Here is a 15224-nt window from a genome sequence, read left to right as displayed (position 1 = left end):
CGATTTGAAGCATACTCTTTGGTTCTATTGGGTAAAGTCACGTAGGTGAAAATAAAATAACAAAAAATCACGACGTTTCGGCCACAACACAAGCGGCCTTCATCAGGTGAAGGGGCGAGACTGTCTGGAGGACAGCGCTGTGCTTTTTTGTTATTTTATTTTCACCTACGTGACTTTACCCAATAGAACCAAAGAGTATGGATCCTAGCAGTAACGAAAGCTTTAAATCTAGAATCGATTTGAAGCATGTTTTATATATATTTTTTGGGGGGTGGGGGGCAGAGCTTTGTGACGTCATATTTGAGGTGGGGTCTGACTTTTTGTGATGCCGTGTGACGACGGGGGTGGGGGGGGGTCAAAAATCGTCCAAAATCGCGTCACGTAATTTATGGACGGCCCCCTTGAAAGGATAAATATTCAGTTACAACTTTTGTGCGCACGTGTTGAGATTATTATAGTCATTGTATTTCAGTTTTAGAGTTGTATTGTTATTGTTTTAACGGTAACAACGGCTTTAATTCGTAATTTCTGTTTTTAAATCAACGACTAGAATTATATATATGTATGTAAAATCACGTGTTTCATGAGCAACTGGTAGCAGCAGGTTTTACCTTCTCTCTATCGACTGAAGCATTGCACCCCAAAGGGGACACAATTTCCTTGTTCACTGACAGAGGGTCATGAATTTCTGTTTTAGAATGAGGCCTAACGTAACTTAGAACTTTAGACTTACCCAGTACTGGAGTGAAACCTATCAACATCTTGGATGTGATTTTATGGGGGCACATAAACGAAAGAGGTCAGCTTTCAAACTCACCTCGTCATCAAAGTAGACTAAAATTAGAGTGCCAAATTTTCAACCTCTCAGTCCATCTTGAACGTCGTTAGACTCTACGTCGGTCGTCCATTCACGGGCAGCTACAATAGTTATGGGACTTTTAAACATTCCGCGATGAAACAATTGTCGCAGCGCTGACACTTTGTATGTCACGCGGAACTCTGGCGCCAGGGGGAATGTTTTTTTCTTCCAATTTGCCCCCAGGAATGATGCCAGGAACACGAGTGAGCCCATACCATGCCATCAGCAAAAGACCCCCACGGATCACGATCAGTTCGTGGAATTGGCAAATCTATACCTGGGACTGGAGGCATCCAGCCAGCGCAACAACATGCGGAAAATCAAAACACTCAAAACACCGTTCGGTGTCTCGAGCTCAAAACACCGTTCGATGTTTTGAGCTCGAGACCCAACGTGGCCCCGTGTGTTTTTCAACTTGCGCCGCCCCACGGGGGGAACATCCAGATCCAACGTTGCTTGGAATGAACGACGTTGTTTACTCAAAAAACAAAAAAATTAGGTTGGGATACTTTTACACGACGCCGGTCGCGTGACTGGGGCAGCTCGTGACTTTTTGTTGCGAGGCCGTCGCCGCCGCTGTTGCTGCATCACGGTCGTCCCCAGGCGGATTCCGGACGGTACGTATAAGGAGAATGGAATCTGATGCCGCAGAGACCATGTGATTCCTGGGGGCTTTAAATAGGGAGCCAGCAAAGTGCACGGCTCTCAGAATCCAGCTGAAGGCGAAAGCAACTCGCGGCGACTCACAATAAGGGAATCCGATCCGCAAGGATAAGACGTTAGAGAAAAAGGGAGGCTGTCAGCATAAGCCAGTGTGACTGTGCTGCTGCTGCTGCTGCTACTTGCTACTTCTGCTGCTAATACTCCACGAGTAGAAAGGGAGCAGATCTCTCTCTCTCTCGCTCTCTTACTTGCGTTGGAAATGGAGTACTCGTCGCTACTGAAACCCACGGAGAACCTCGAGAACTTGGAGAGACAGCTTATGTGTCCGATCTGCCTGGAGGTTTTCTCCAAACCCGTCGTCATTCTGCCGTGCCAGCACAACCTCTGCAGAAAGTGTGCCAATGATGTTTTCCAGGTGAGGCATTTTTTTGGTATTTTCTCCCATACTTAAAAAAAAAGTGTTTTAAAGTTAAGTTAACCAGTCACTGTTATCAGCATGATCATAACATCACCTGAAGACGGTGGCTTGTGTTGCGATCGAAACGTCGTGATCTATTAATAATTTTATACCTACTACGTGACTTTACCGAAAGAAGCATAGATTATGGATTCCTGCAGTCACGAAAGCTTCAAATCAAGATATAATAACTGCTTGACTAAATAAACATACGTTTTTATATTTACTCAAATACAAGTACTTTTAAGTGGTATGTGTTATTTTTAGTTGTCAATAACGTCGGCCTACAATGGTTTAAATTGAAATGTTTTACTTTGCATGTTAAAGAAGCAGAGATATAGTAAAAGTATGCATTTTAATATATGATCTACCTCATGTGAGAAGTACATGAAAGGCATTGTCTTGCAGAACACCGAGTTTTACAGTATTTAACTTTAATGACAAATCTATGATTTTCCTTCCTAAAATGTTGACCACCTTAATTTTCCGACAAATTTTTTATGATTGTAGTTTTTTTTAATGTTGCCCTTCAACCACTTGCACGTAGAGGCACAGCAATTTAGAAACCTGTTTTTAGAGGCAGCTGTCCCAGAGTTGTCACTTCGCCTCGCTTAAAATAGCGGTGAAAAACGGAGTCCTCTGAGATTAGGCCCGTGAGTAGGCAGGATTTTCCAGCATTTACCATGAGCTCTGCCTTCCGCAACCCATTAATCGTCTAATGACGGGTTGGGCTTTTTCCTCATACTTGCTTTAATCTTGCTCACAGCGTCCCACTTGGGATGCCTCCACATTTGACTAATTTTCACTCATAAACGTGGAAGGTTAATTGACTTTCGCTTGTAAGTGTAATTTGTGGCATGGCCTCCCTGTGGCCCCCGCTCTCCCATATTTCCACCCTCCCCTCTAAGTGCCACCCACCAAACTACACAGCCCTGCAGGGGCGGACGAGCGGACGGGGGGGGGGGGTGGGCAATTACCCCCCCCCCCCACTCCACGTCACCCGTTAAAGTTTAGGCCACCCTTCTAAATGTGTATAGCCAAGTTAAAAACAAAATTGGTACAATATTTAATAGCAGTGACAAATAAAGCTCTGAAATTCGCAGCCATTTCTCATATACATAGGAGGGGTGGAGGCGGTCAGAGGTGGAGCAGAATGTATGGTTGACAAGGGTACATACAGCATTAACACAAATAAAACTAAAGATGTAATCAGTTGCAGTACCATTGTCTACATTGGCTTTGCAGACCAATATTATCAAGAACCAGTTAAGGAAGCAAACTCAGGACCGGTTTCAACCTTCTGGGACTCATCGGCAGAGTTAGGGTTATTGAACGAATTCTAGTGAAATACCAGATGTTATTGGCAAGAGCACTCCATATAAAATTTGGGACTCCATGCAATGCAACGAAAAATAAATAACGCACGCAAACCCATACGATAGGCAGATCACGTATTTAGTCATTCTGTTCAGCGTTTAATATTTACTTGAAGTGTGTTTAACGTTGTGGGCCTCCACCTGAGTTTATATATATGACCTCTGTTTAAAACAAGGTCACACTCTAGAGTTGAGTCCACAATGTGTTCCCCTCGGCAACTAATTAATGAAATTGTAACACGATCAATATAAATTCAATCTACCCGAGCCGACTTACGGTGACAGGGAATGTATTACTAACATTGATTTATGTTCGTGCAATATTTTCGATGTCTCATACGACATCGTTGTTTTTGGGCTAATTTCTACTGTCTTTTTTGCTGTATAATCTTTATTATCTCTTGCAAAAAGGAGTTCTGACCTGGTTAAAGAAGACTAACTTGATCTCAATCAGTCATCATTTTCACTCGATCATCTGCCCGCTCACCCACTCATTCACTCGCTGACCCACTCATTCGCTCACTCAGTCATCCACTCATTCCCTCACCCACCCACACATCAATTCGCTAACTGACTCACTCGCCAATTTACTCATTCACCGACCCACTCAGACGCTCACTCATCCACCGACTCACAAACTCATTCACTCTCCCACTCGTTCACTCACTCGCCCACCCACGCACTCACTCGCTCACTCACCCGGCACAATGCATTCGCCCACCCACTTCCACTCAAGCCAACCCACTCCCGAGCGCTAAACCTGCTCGTTCCACTCGCCCGCAGGCCGCCAACCCGTTCATGGTGACGCGAGGTAACACGGTGACGTCCGGAGGTCGTTTCCGCTGTCCCTCGTGTCGCCACGAGGTGGTGCTAGACCGGCACGGCGTGTACGGCCTGCAGCGTAACCTGCTGGTGGAAAACATCATCGACATCTACAAGACAGAGTCCACCAGGCGAGTGACGACGGGGAGCGCGTTGTCACACACTGGCAAACGTGGATCCGCCTTGAACTCACCCGGTCCTGGGGGAGGGGGGGGGGACCCTAAGCATGCACATCATGTGTTTCCACCCACCCACAACAACAACAACAACAGCAACAACCGCCAGGTCTTGTGCACTTTAAGGCCACCTGAAAGTGCCGGACGCACCCGCTGGCAGGAGGTGACGGGACAGACCAAGGTGGCTTGGTTTTGACTGACTGAGATGACTGGCCGATGCACCGCCTGCGACCCCACCCACCAACACACACCTTTTCAGATGCAGGCCAGAGGTAGATAGGTAGTGAGACGAGAGGGATACGAGTCGGATGTGGATGGGGAAATCGAACTAAGCGTTTGTTCAAACATGCACGCTCATTAGGGCTGTTTCATTCGAGCTGATATTTGGTTCACTCCTATTTTGTCCATTACTCTCAGGCACCCTTGAAATACGTGGGATCCGAAGCACTTCACCATGCTATGTGCCGTTACTACTCCGACCATAGGAGCATGGATGAAAATGTATTCCGTTCATCTGTTACATTTAATGTTATATTTTAATTGCCCTTTCAATTACAGGCAGCTATAATCAGAAACATCCTGCAAAAAGACTATCGCAGCAGATTGCACCAGAGCTGGCTGTTCAGTGACAACAAAGCTACTCCGACTTACAAGAATACATCTTGTTTCCAGTTATATCTCCTGGGATTTCCCAAAGTTGTTTGTAAACCCTGCTCAATGCCAGTCGAGTGTGAACTACCTACTGTATCTATCTCTTGCACCTGCAGGAGTGCTGATTGTCGCCGGACACTTGGAATTTTGGGGCCTGTGTGCCTTTGTCCCTGCACACAGCAACCGCGCTGACATTATACAGGGTGGCCCAGAGAGTCAAGACACATAGGGTTTCATATTCTTGGTTCTTTCGGTAAAGTCACGTAGAAGGTGAACAATAAAATAATAAAAATAGAAAACAATTTAACACATAGGGTTATTATAGATTTTTTTTAATACGCAATTTTTTTAATGTTTAATTTATTTTTGTACAAATATTCAACACCGACTTCAATTAACATTAATACACTAACGAATGCTCTTTTGAAACTAATTTAGGACCTTTTTTTCTTTTTAAAGATGTGCAGCTGCCTTCTTCATCGTATATACACGCTGATTGAACGCGCTCGTTTTTTTTATTCAGTCTTCTTCACGCTGAAAAAAAAAATTCATCCGAAACGGAAGAAGAAAAAATAGATATTATTAATGATAATAGAAAAAAAATGTACTTAAAGAATAAGCAATTATTTTTTTTAGGGCAGTGTTAAAATAAATGAAATAACCCTACGTGTCCTGACTTTTCAACCACCCTGTAATGTAGCTACGTATCTATATATATCAGTGCTCGCCAGCAACAAGCTTGCAATGAAGGCTAAGCCGAGTGAATTCGGCTCTTTGTCTTTCGCGTGCCGTTGAAAACCACAGACCGGTGAAAAAGGTGGACCACCCGATGTGCGTAGAGCACGCGGAGGAGAAGATCAACATCTTCTGCCTCACCTGCAGCATGCCCACGTGCTCTCTGTGCAAGGTGTTCGGAGCTCACAAGGACTGCCAAGTGGCCCCCCTGGGGAGCGTCTATAAAAGCCACAAGGTGACCATCACCACCACCCAGTCACTACTGGTACCCCCCCCCGCCCCACCTTGATTTCAGTAGAGCTAATACAAAGGTTCAGCCAAACTAAATAATGGTAAGATTTTTTTTTTTAGTATCACTCGTGCTAAATGTTGTGCTCAGGAAATCCACCCGACTTACCTGCTTTATAAGCTGATGAGAAACATGCTGTTGAGGGTACCTATTACTGGACGTCTGTGAAAAAAGAGCTTTATAGCTCTTCGGATTCCTCCAGGTTAAATGAAGATTCTGATTCTGGTTATAGCTGACATGGCACTCGATGAGGGCGGGGTTTGGGCCAGTTCCGTTTCACACCTTTGTCTCCCCATCGCCGGCGTTCACCAAAATAGCGCTTCATTCCAGGCAGTCTTATCAGGGCAGATGACGCGTGGTGGGGTGAGGTGTGGGTGCACCCACCTCTTGCTTGAGTGTCTGGTGGTGAGCTGTGGATGAGTAGATAAAATGCCCTCTCGAGTCACTAACTGGTGGATGCACTTCCACCAGCAATGGCTAGGGTAAGTTATTGCATGGCTGGACCTTTGTATTCCCCCCCGCCCCATGTAATAGAGTGAACGGACGTTTGCACGGTAGTCCGTTCTCCTGCAACGCGGTAGTCGCATGCCTGAACAACACCGCGTTATGGAAAAATCGCGTTATAATAAATAAAATATCATAGGGTAAAGCACAGCCCGCGATTGCACGGTGAGATGCATACGCGGGCAGAACAAAGACCGAGGCGCGTGCGTAGCATCCAGAAGCATCCAGCAGCATCCCGACGCCTTGCGCGATGATGCACCGTGGAAGTCGCTGCAACCCGCCTATTCCAACTCGCGCTGCGACGTAGTTCCATTCACTTTTCGCGTTGCATCCAATTCGCAACCGCGTTCGCGAAAAAGAATGCGTTCCCTGAATGCAATTCACCGCGTTGCATCCAAATCGCGTCGTGAAAATCACGCGGCGCGATGGGAGGACAGAGAGTGCCCAAGTGTCATTTGCGCTACGACGTTCACCCCCCCCCCCACCTCTCTCCCCGTGTCCTTTGACGGCTTTTTTTTGTTGTCGTGCTGTTGCCAGAACGACCTCAGCGACTCCATTTCCAGACTGGTGGCGAGCAATGACAGGGTGCAGCTGATGATCAGCGAGATGGAGCACAGCTGCAAAGTCATCGATGTAAGTGTGACACTCCCCCGCCCCGTTGTCACACACGCGCACACGCACGCACGCGCACGTACACGCGCACGCGCACACGCACGCACGCGCACACGCACGCACACGCGCACGTGCACACGCACGTGCACACGCACGCACGCATGCACGTGCACACACACGCACGCATTGTCACGCTCGCGCTGCTTCATCGCAGCGTTGTTGAAATCCAGGCCGTGACACTCTCGGCTGGCGCACTTCGCCACGTCAGACGTTGCGGAGTTACCGTCACTTCAGTGACAATGAGAACGATATCACCCCAGTGGCGATGATCCCGGAGACTCTCTACGTTCACCGAGTCTCCGATGTGCTGCAGTGTGGCTGACGCGGCTAAAGAACTCTGGCCTCACGCAGCCGGGGCAAAGATCCCGCAGTGGATTTGTAGTGGGGTTTAAACGTTTTAGTTTTTTTTTATCAACCCAGTCCATTATAACACAGATAAATAATTGTTTACGAGATGTAACTAAAAAAAACAAACCTGTATTATGGATGACATTGGTCGCGAAAACCTACGTGTTAAACAGCCAATTATCACGGCCAGGGTCGATCAAATGAGAGACTGCTTCGTTTGAAGTCGTAAGAGGTCAACCCATGGACGTAACTGGAAATAGGGGGCCCCAATTCATTCATTGCACACACCGGAGGGGTCGGTTCGAAGCACACCGCGCTGCCACTGGGCAGGCAGACCCCGACTCGGCATTTTCATTTTTGCAGTCCTACCCCGAGTCTAGTCGACGGATAGCCGTGGATATATTCCCTCAAGTCTTATCCTGCAGACTTTTGTCTGGTCTTTAAAATAAAGGGAATCCACACACAAACACACACACACACCCACCGACCTAGCTCAAATTCCACAAGTTGTCGCCAAGAGACTGAGAGAGCGAGTAAGCGAGCGGAGCAAAGAAAAAAAAACACAGCAAAAAACACCCCCGCATGACCGCTGACGTTCCGACCAAAAATTAACACCGATTCCGTGGCTCGTTCCCTGCTCTGTCCGCGGCGGGCGCCGCGCCAGGAGAACAGCCGGGTTCAGAAGCAGATGCTGTGCGAGCAGTTCGACGGCGTATACGCGGCGCTGGAGGAGAGGAAACAGGAGATGCTGATGGTCATCTCGCAGGAGCAGGAGGACAAGAACCAGCACGTGCGGGACCTCATCAAGCAGTACAACGAGCACCTTCAGTCCGCCTCCAAGCTGGTGGAGACCGCCTTCCAGGCCATGGAGGAGCCCGAGGCTGCGGCGTTCCTCCAGGTCAGCACCGTTCGTCTCCGCCGCGCTCGTCACAATCTGTTGGTTGGGGGGGGGGGGGGGTGGCGAGAGGCAGGCGGTGCGGTGAGCGGCGAGCTCCGCAAACCCGGCGAGCCGAGTTCGAGTCTTGGCCGAGGCTGACATTGGTGACGGGCGATGTCTGAGCGATTATAGAAACTTCGTTGAATTTTAGATGCGTCACTCGTCCCATACTTCGTTTGCGAATGATGTCCTGGGCCTCTGTCTTGGCCACGTCGTCCTGGTGTGGGCAAACGACAGCCACGGCTGGCAAAAAAGCTTTGGTGGTGTCATCATCGTCATCATCATCATAATCCACGAGTGGATTGACAGAGGCCTGCAATATGCAATATGCATTTGCAGGACATGTGGCTTGGCTCGTTTAAATGAAGATGCGTGCAGGGAAAAGGGAGAAAATTACAGGCCTCTTCACATTTTCAGTTCGTCACTCTGAGTTGAGGCCCGTCGGCAAAAAATACTGACTGATGAAAAATGTAAAACGCTTGCGTACGTAATTTCAAGCGTCATCTCCAGACAGTTCTTTTATGTTTATGTCGTTAGGGTAAGTGGATACGGAACACAGGGAGGGCACTTTAGACACGGCGAGTGGGAGTGTTGGTGCAGTGGTTAGTGATCTGCGCTGTGAACATGTTGACCTGAGCTTGAATCGGTGGCAGGTGATATTTGAACCAGTCCCGTGACCTTACCCACAATGACCGGCATGGTGAAGTATGGTCAAATGGCCTTTATGACTGACATGGTGTAAAGAGGCCTTCATCCAGCAGTAGCTTATTATTATTATTATTTAGATACAGTGATGCGCCTCTTTCATCGGTTGCTTGTCAGATTATTGTTATGGTGCAGACGGACTTGACAACATATCCGAGCGCTGATGGTGATAGATTTTGTCTCAATACAAAACTATCCTTGTCACGAATTTAATATTGTGTTTTTTATTATTATTTACAGAGTGCAAGCGCTCTTCAGAAGAGGTGAGTTGTCTCTTCCATATCCAAGTCTCCTTTCAACTCTATCTATCCCTAATATTGTCACTGAGATTTGTAATTCAGGCACACGTCGAGATAGATATTTAAGTAGGTAATCAAATGAACACTATTCCATCTGTATCTCCACATGATAATGACAATGGTTTGATCCATCAGCCTTTGGGCCTTTCAGACCAATGATATATATATCAGAATTGGTTCAAGAAAGTAAACTTCCTGATCTCCTCAGCAGAGTCGGGCTTGCTAAGTGAATGCAGACGAATTGCCAAATATGCTTGGCAAGGACATCCCCTCTTCACTTTGGGAACACTATTCAGTCCGTCTCATAAAATAACTGTATACATATATATGCTTTGTGTACTCCAATCAAGGCCTTTGAGCCTCCAGCCCAACGTTGTCCAGCAGCATTTGTTCTCACAACCAAACTAACTCTGGACCCCCTCGACCTGCTGGTCCTCGTCAGCAGAGTCCGACAATAGAGAGCGAAACGTAGTAAGCCATAGACGGACGCAGACCACACTTCGCCGGGTGGAATTTCAACAAACCGTACCGGCGCACTTCCTTTGCAGCGTCGTCGATGCTACAAAGAGCTCCGACATGCCGAAGATGGAGATGGGCTACGAGAACATGAACCACTTCCTCGTCGACCTGGACAACGTCCAGGAGGCCGTGAGGGGCATTGACTTCGGCAAAGGTGAGAACTCCCAGCCGTGTGGCGGAGGGTGGGGTACCATGGTGGCTAGGAGATGTTAACTACCTCGTCTGGTCTACAGGAGGTTCAGGGGTTCAATCCTGAACCTGACGCCTGCTGTATATTTGGATATTCTTGGGTCTTTCGATAAAGTCACGTATTTAGGTTAACATCTTTTTTACAAAAAAGCTACGACGTTTCGATTGCAACATGAGCGGTCGTCTTCAGGTGTTATTTTTTTTAAACCGATCTACGTGACTTTACCGAAAGACCCAAGAATATGAATGCCTGCAGTCACGAAAGCTTTAAGTCAAGATTTATTATTTGGAGTTTGCGTCTCTCTCTCTCTCTCCCCGTGATCGCGTGGATGTTTTTTCTCCGTGTCCTCCGGTTTTTGCCCTCCACATTTAGAATCAACGTACGTTTAAGAGTATTTAGATTACTTTGATGCCATACATTTGTACATAATCAGCCACTTCGTTGTGCTGGGTGAGGAGGGTGGGGGGCGGGTGGGTGGGGTGTGACGTTGTGACGCAGATTCGCTCACAGTCACAGCAGTTGCAGAATTGTCCCCAAAACTGTGGATTATTCCGTGGAATGAAATGTAACGGCAATCATAAAGCGCATTTCAAACGAGTGGTTTCAAAGCGCTGCACTTTTATCAATTGTCTGGAAGCCCCGGTACGAAGCGAGGTGTCGCATTCACGGTATGCCTTGACAGATGCAGAGGATGAGGACGAAGAGGAGGATGAGGAGGGGGAGGAGGTTGCAGAGTCTGAGGAAGGTAACTCGGACAGCTCAGATGCAGACGGTGAGGCTCACACCACGGGACGTTGAGCAGAGTTCACGCCTTGCGGAGTTGCTGCGAAACTTAAAAAGGGTCAAACTTGCCGCGTGCGTTTTCCGTCCAAATGTCACTCGTGTGTAAGCGGCAGTTGATTAGGTAACCGTAACAAACACACACAACAATCGCACACCAAACCCATTCAAATGCGTCCCGAATTAGATTTCATCAAGACCGACCTGCGTTGTCTCCTTCGGCTCATTAAAGTAAGAGGGAAAATCTCGAGCCACCTCATCATTCTCATCGCCCACACACGCCACAGCTATATTTTTCGAATTCGTTTGAAGGTCGCCATCGGGAAGAAAAAAAACATGACTATACCACAGGGTGGCCCAAAAGGCAGGACACATTTAGTTTAACAGTGGCATTAACACATTTTTATTGTTTATTCTTTAAGCTCATATTTTATCTATCATCATTATGAATATTTTTTTCTCTCCTTCTTCCCGTGGGGGGTCACCTCGAATCTGCCGTTGATAAAACTCCCGAATGGATTGAGACAACAAAACACATTTGACGAATTTTCAACGATTGCGCACACCTGCGATCTTTGTAGCAAAGTCCCGACTTCAATCCACCGTAGCCCGAGAGTCGATTTCGTGCCTCCGTCTCTTCGATGGATGCTCTCTGTGACAACTTCCATTCCTCAGCTGCCACTCCATCATGGGTCTTGACCATCATCGGCTATAGTCCCTCTGAGCTGTGCGTCCTGGCCCAAGCCCCACTTACTTTTCCCGGAACGGTTTCAATTACGCGTTTAACCTGTCACGTGCGTCTTTGTCTTTTTGCTGTGTTTGTTTTTGCAGGGATCCACAAGTGATGTCGGCTAAATGGGGGGGGGGGGGGGATATTGGGCTCTTCTGTACAAGACAAGGCTAATGAAGACGACTGGTGGTTGAAAATGCTGCTGATACAAAATGTATATTTATTATTATAGTAAGTGTGGAAGAATACGATTTCCATTTTTTTTCCAGGGCAATTCTAAGTGGCTATATCAACCTCTTTGGCAACTAAATTGTGGGTGGTTTCAAATTAACTTGAATGTGGGACATTGACATAAATTACATTTTATACTTGACAGTTTTGGTATTTATGATTTTTTTTTACATATGCACGTGTTCATTTTTTGTTTGTTTTGATAAAGTTGAGATGCGTTTTTTTCCCCCCTTTGTTGTAGTTCTAAATAAATTGCACTTTGATGAGCCCAATAACAGCACTTGGAGAGAATGTATAAAAATCATCATGTAATGTATTAGATTGTGCAATGCTTTCTGAGCTGTTAAAGGGTCAGTGGTGCACATATTGTAGCCAAGGAGGGGGAAAATTCACCGCCGAATTTCATGCCAGCGACACAATTCACCAACAGCAATACCCCGTGAGGATATGCACAGCCAATGTCCTGGTGTGGTGGCACAACCGTTATTGTATTGATTGATTTTGATCGCTTTTATTTGTCGACGTGGGTAAGAAATGCTCAGCCGTGAGCTGCGTTAGAAGAATGATCCACGGAGGAACTTTGTTAAAAAAAAGAAAGTTACAGAAAATAAATCAAAACATTGCAGACACTGAGTAGCAATATGCAGATTAGGGGCCGGTGGACCACGTGGAGTTGGAACCGTAAGGTGTAGGAGGCGGTACAGCAAGTGGGTCGCAGACCCTACCTGTGCAGATTTGGATCGACGTCTCCACGTGTGTGCGGGAGGAGCGGTTGACGCAGTCGTTATCGCACTGCGCTCCAAACCTCGACTCGCCTGAGTTGGATTTCCTGGCCAAGGCCAACGTGAGTTGCGAGTGAAACTGTGATCCGAAGTGGTCCTGTCTCCCTCCGTTCCCCAACCCCATGCCCGCTTCCACCCTCACCACAACCTCTTCTCCGTCCCGAATTGACCAGCCATGGTGAAGTATCGTAACAAAAAAAAACACGCAACAATCCGCAACCGGTAACCAGCAGTGGATTGGCAAAGGCCTATGAAGTATAATAGGGCGCGCGTGAAGCCAGACTGGAGCTGTGCATGAGTCCCATCTCACTACAATTGTGAATTGAATAAAGATACCTGAGGCTTGGCAACCCTCTTGCTGTGACGCGTTTATGGGAGCGAGCAGTTTGACGGGACCTGACTACCTCACCTCTCGGTTTAGGCCATACAGGGCGGTAGAGTACGCAGGCACGGTGGAGATGTTGTTCACATTTCACCCCTGCCGCAAGCGAAGCGCCATCGGACTTGCATTAACGCAGGATGCTTAACAAAAAAATGTTAACACTTTTTATGGGACTATCGTTTTTAATGATGAAAAAAACCCCCCCGGATAATACATAATAGCAAATGTGTAATGTTCATAGCTTCAAAAAGTCAAAGAGTCTCCCACTTAAATTTCGATTTAAAGCTTTCGTGACTGCAATGATTCATCTTCTTTGGTTCTTTCGGTAAAGTCACGTAGAATGAGAATAAAATAATAAATTGATAAAATAAAATAACACAATAATATTCTCACGACGTTTCGGCCACAACACAAGCGGCCTTCATCAGGTGAAGGGAGCGAGACTGTCTGGTACTCCAGTGCTGTCCTACCAGACAGTCTCGCTCCCTTCACCTGATGAAGGCCGCTTGTGTTGTGGCCGAAACGTCGTGAGAATATTATTGTGTTATTTTATTTTATCAATTTATTATTTTATTCTCATTCTACGTGACTTTACCGAAAGAACCAAAGAAGTCTCCCACTTGTTCGCCATCGTTGTCAAACGCGTGGCCCGGTGATCTCCAGAGCCCGGAGATACATTTGTTGTGGTTATTGTTGCAAAATTCTCAGAAGTGTTTAAAAGTTTTTTATTTATTTATTTTTGAAGCACCCTGTATATCGCTCGTTGCCTATATTAGTATGCCGGGGTGGACAATCTACAACGGTGGACCAGTGACATTGCCCGTAACCTTCAAGTGCCTTGACCAGAATCGTAACCTCGAGACTTCTGGACTGTTGTCGCCGCTTGTCTCGCTACGCCTGAAATTCCACGGTGGGTTTTTGGTATTGCTCTCACAACGTGCGCCTCGAAAGAGCATGTTTGTACGGCCACCTCAGCATACATAGCATTTAGCGATATAGGCACAGGGGGACATTTGTGTGCGGTTCTTCAGGATTTAGCACTGTGACGGTGAGTAGGCTACAGAGTGATAAAGGGTTGGAAACAAAAATGTTAGCTACTTGGCTAGTGTTAGGCAGAGAATACCACTTTAGAACAAGGTTTTTTTTTGTTGTTGTTGCAGTTGATACCTATAATTGACTTGAGATGTTGTTTTAATCTCAGGTATTAACTTGTTGTTACTGTGAAATGCGAAGTGTCGTGCTTGCAATAAACGTCACTACCACTGGTCGCGTTTTTTTTTGTCCTGTGTGTGTGTGTGCCGTTGAAGATGTTGATGTTGATGATGCATATGCGTCGGATCGCCCAATTAGCCGCTCGGGTAGGAGACGATTTGGGCAGCGCCCCCACGGACGTCGCCTGCCACGTGAAGGGAGCTGGCGTGACTCCTGGCGAAGGCGGTGGCGATGTGGAAGGAGTGGGGTGGTGGGGTGGGGGGAGTGGGGGTGAAAGAGGTGGGGGGGGGTGGAAGTGGTGGAGGGTGGAAGAGGTGAAGGCGGGGTGGACGATGTGGGAGGAGGGTGGAATGGGTGGGGGGTGGAAGAGGTGGGGTGCAAGTGGTGGAGGTGTGGGAATAGAACCCAGTCTGATTTCCGCGTAGCTACACAATTGATCGTTAGCGCCGTTTTAAAACCCCTTGCACTCCCCTGCTTTGTCAACCCGCATCAACAACAACAATACTAATTTTGAATTAAAGTTTCGTGACTGCAGGGATTCATATTCTTGGTTCTTTCGGTAAAGTCACGTATAAGGGAAACAATACAATAATAAAAATATAAAACAATAAAATTATCACGACGTTTCGACTACAACACAAGCAATCATCCTCAGGTGTGAAAACCACAGCAAGAAATTTTGAAAAAAGTGGCGTTTTTTTAACGTTAGAACCACGGAGAGCGATTTGGCAGTTATTCAGATGGACGATGGTTACTCCGACTACACAATCCGCAAAGCTATCACTCCAACCATGAAGAAGGACCCTCTTGAGGAGCCATTCAAAACCATCACTTTACCCTACATTGCGGGGATCACAAAAAAATATTCATAATAATTCATAATAAAGGTTTTTGGGGTCGCGAAA

At 46.8% G+C, this 15224-nt stretch overlaps 1 protein-coding gene across 2 annotated transcripts; it reads left to right on the top strand.

The window, feature by feature from the left end:
- Positions 1-1467: 1467 nt before the first annotated feature.
- On the top strand, positions 1468-14372 carry LOC116942593 (tripartite motif-containing protein 55-like). 2 transcript variants are annotated; one of them, XM_032954685.2, is made up of 9 exons: positions 1469-1937; positions 4139-4308; positions 5809-5974; positions 7070-7165; positions 8217-8450; positions 9435-9457; positions 10042-10166; positions 10885-10974; positions 11814-14372. In XM_032954685.2, the coding sequence occupies exons 1-9, from the start codon at positions 1782-1784 to the stop codon at positions 11825-11827; spliced, it is 1074 nt and encodes a 357-aa protein (XP_032810576.2). In that variant the 5' UTR covers positions 1469-1781; the 3' UTR covers positions 11828-14372. The 2 variants fall into 2 exon arrangements, with proteins under 2 accessions (XP_032810575.2, XP_032810576.2); XM_032954684.2 differs by lacking the exon at positions 11814-14372 and having other exon boundaries at positions 1468-1937; positions 10885-11807.
- Positions 14373-15224: the final 852 nt, after the last annotated feature.

This window comes from Petromyzon marinus, chromosome 15 (assembly GCF_048934315.1).
Source record: "Petromyzon marinus isolate PM22_M1 ecotype Great Lakes invasive population chromosome 15, UKy_Petmar_22M1.pri1.0, whole genome shotgun sequence".
Taxonomy (NCBI): domain Eukaryota; kingdom Metazoa; phylum Chordata; class Hyperoartia; order Petromyzontiformes; family Petromyzontidae; genus Petromyzon; species Petromyzon marinus.
The sequence above is the reverse complement of the archived record's forward strand: the minus strand, read 5'-3'. Positions and strand labels throughout refer to the sequence as shown.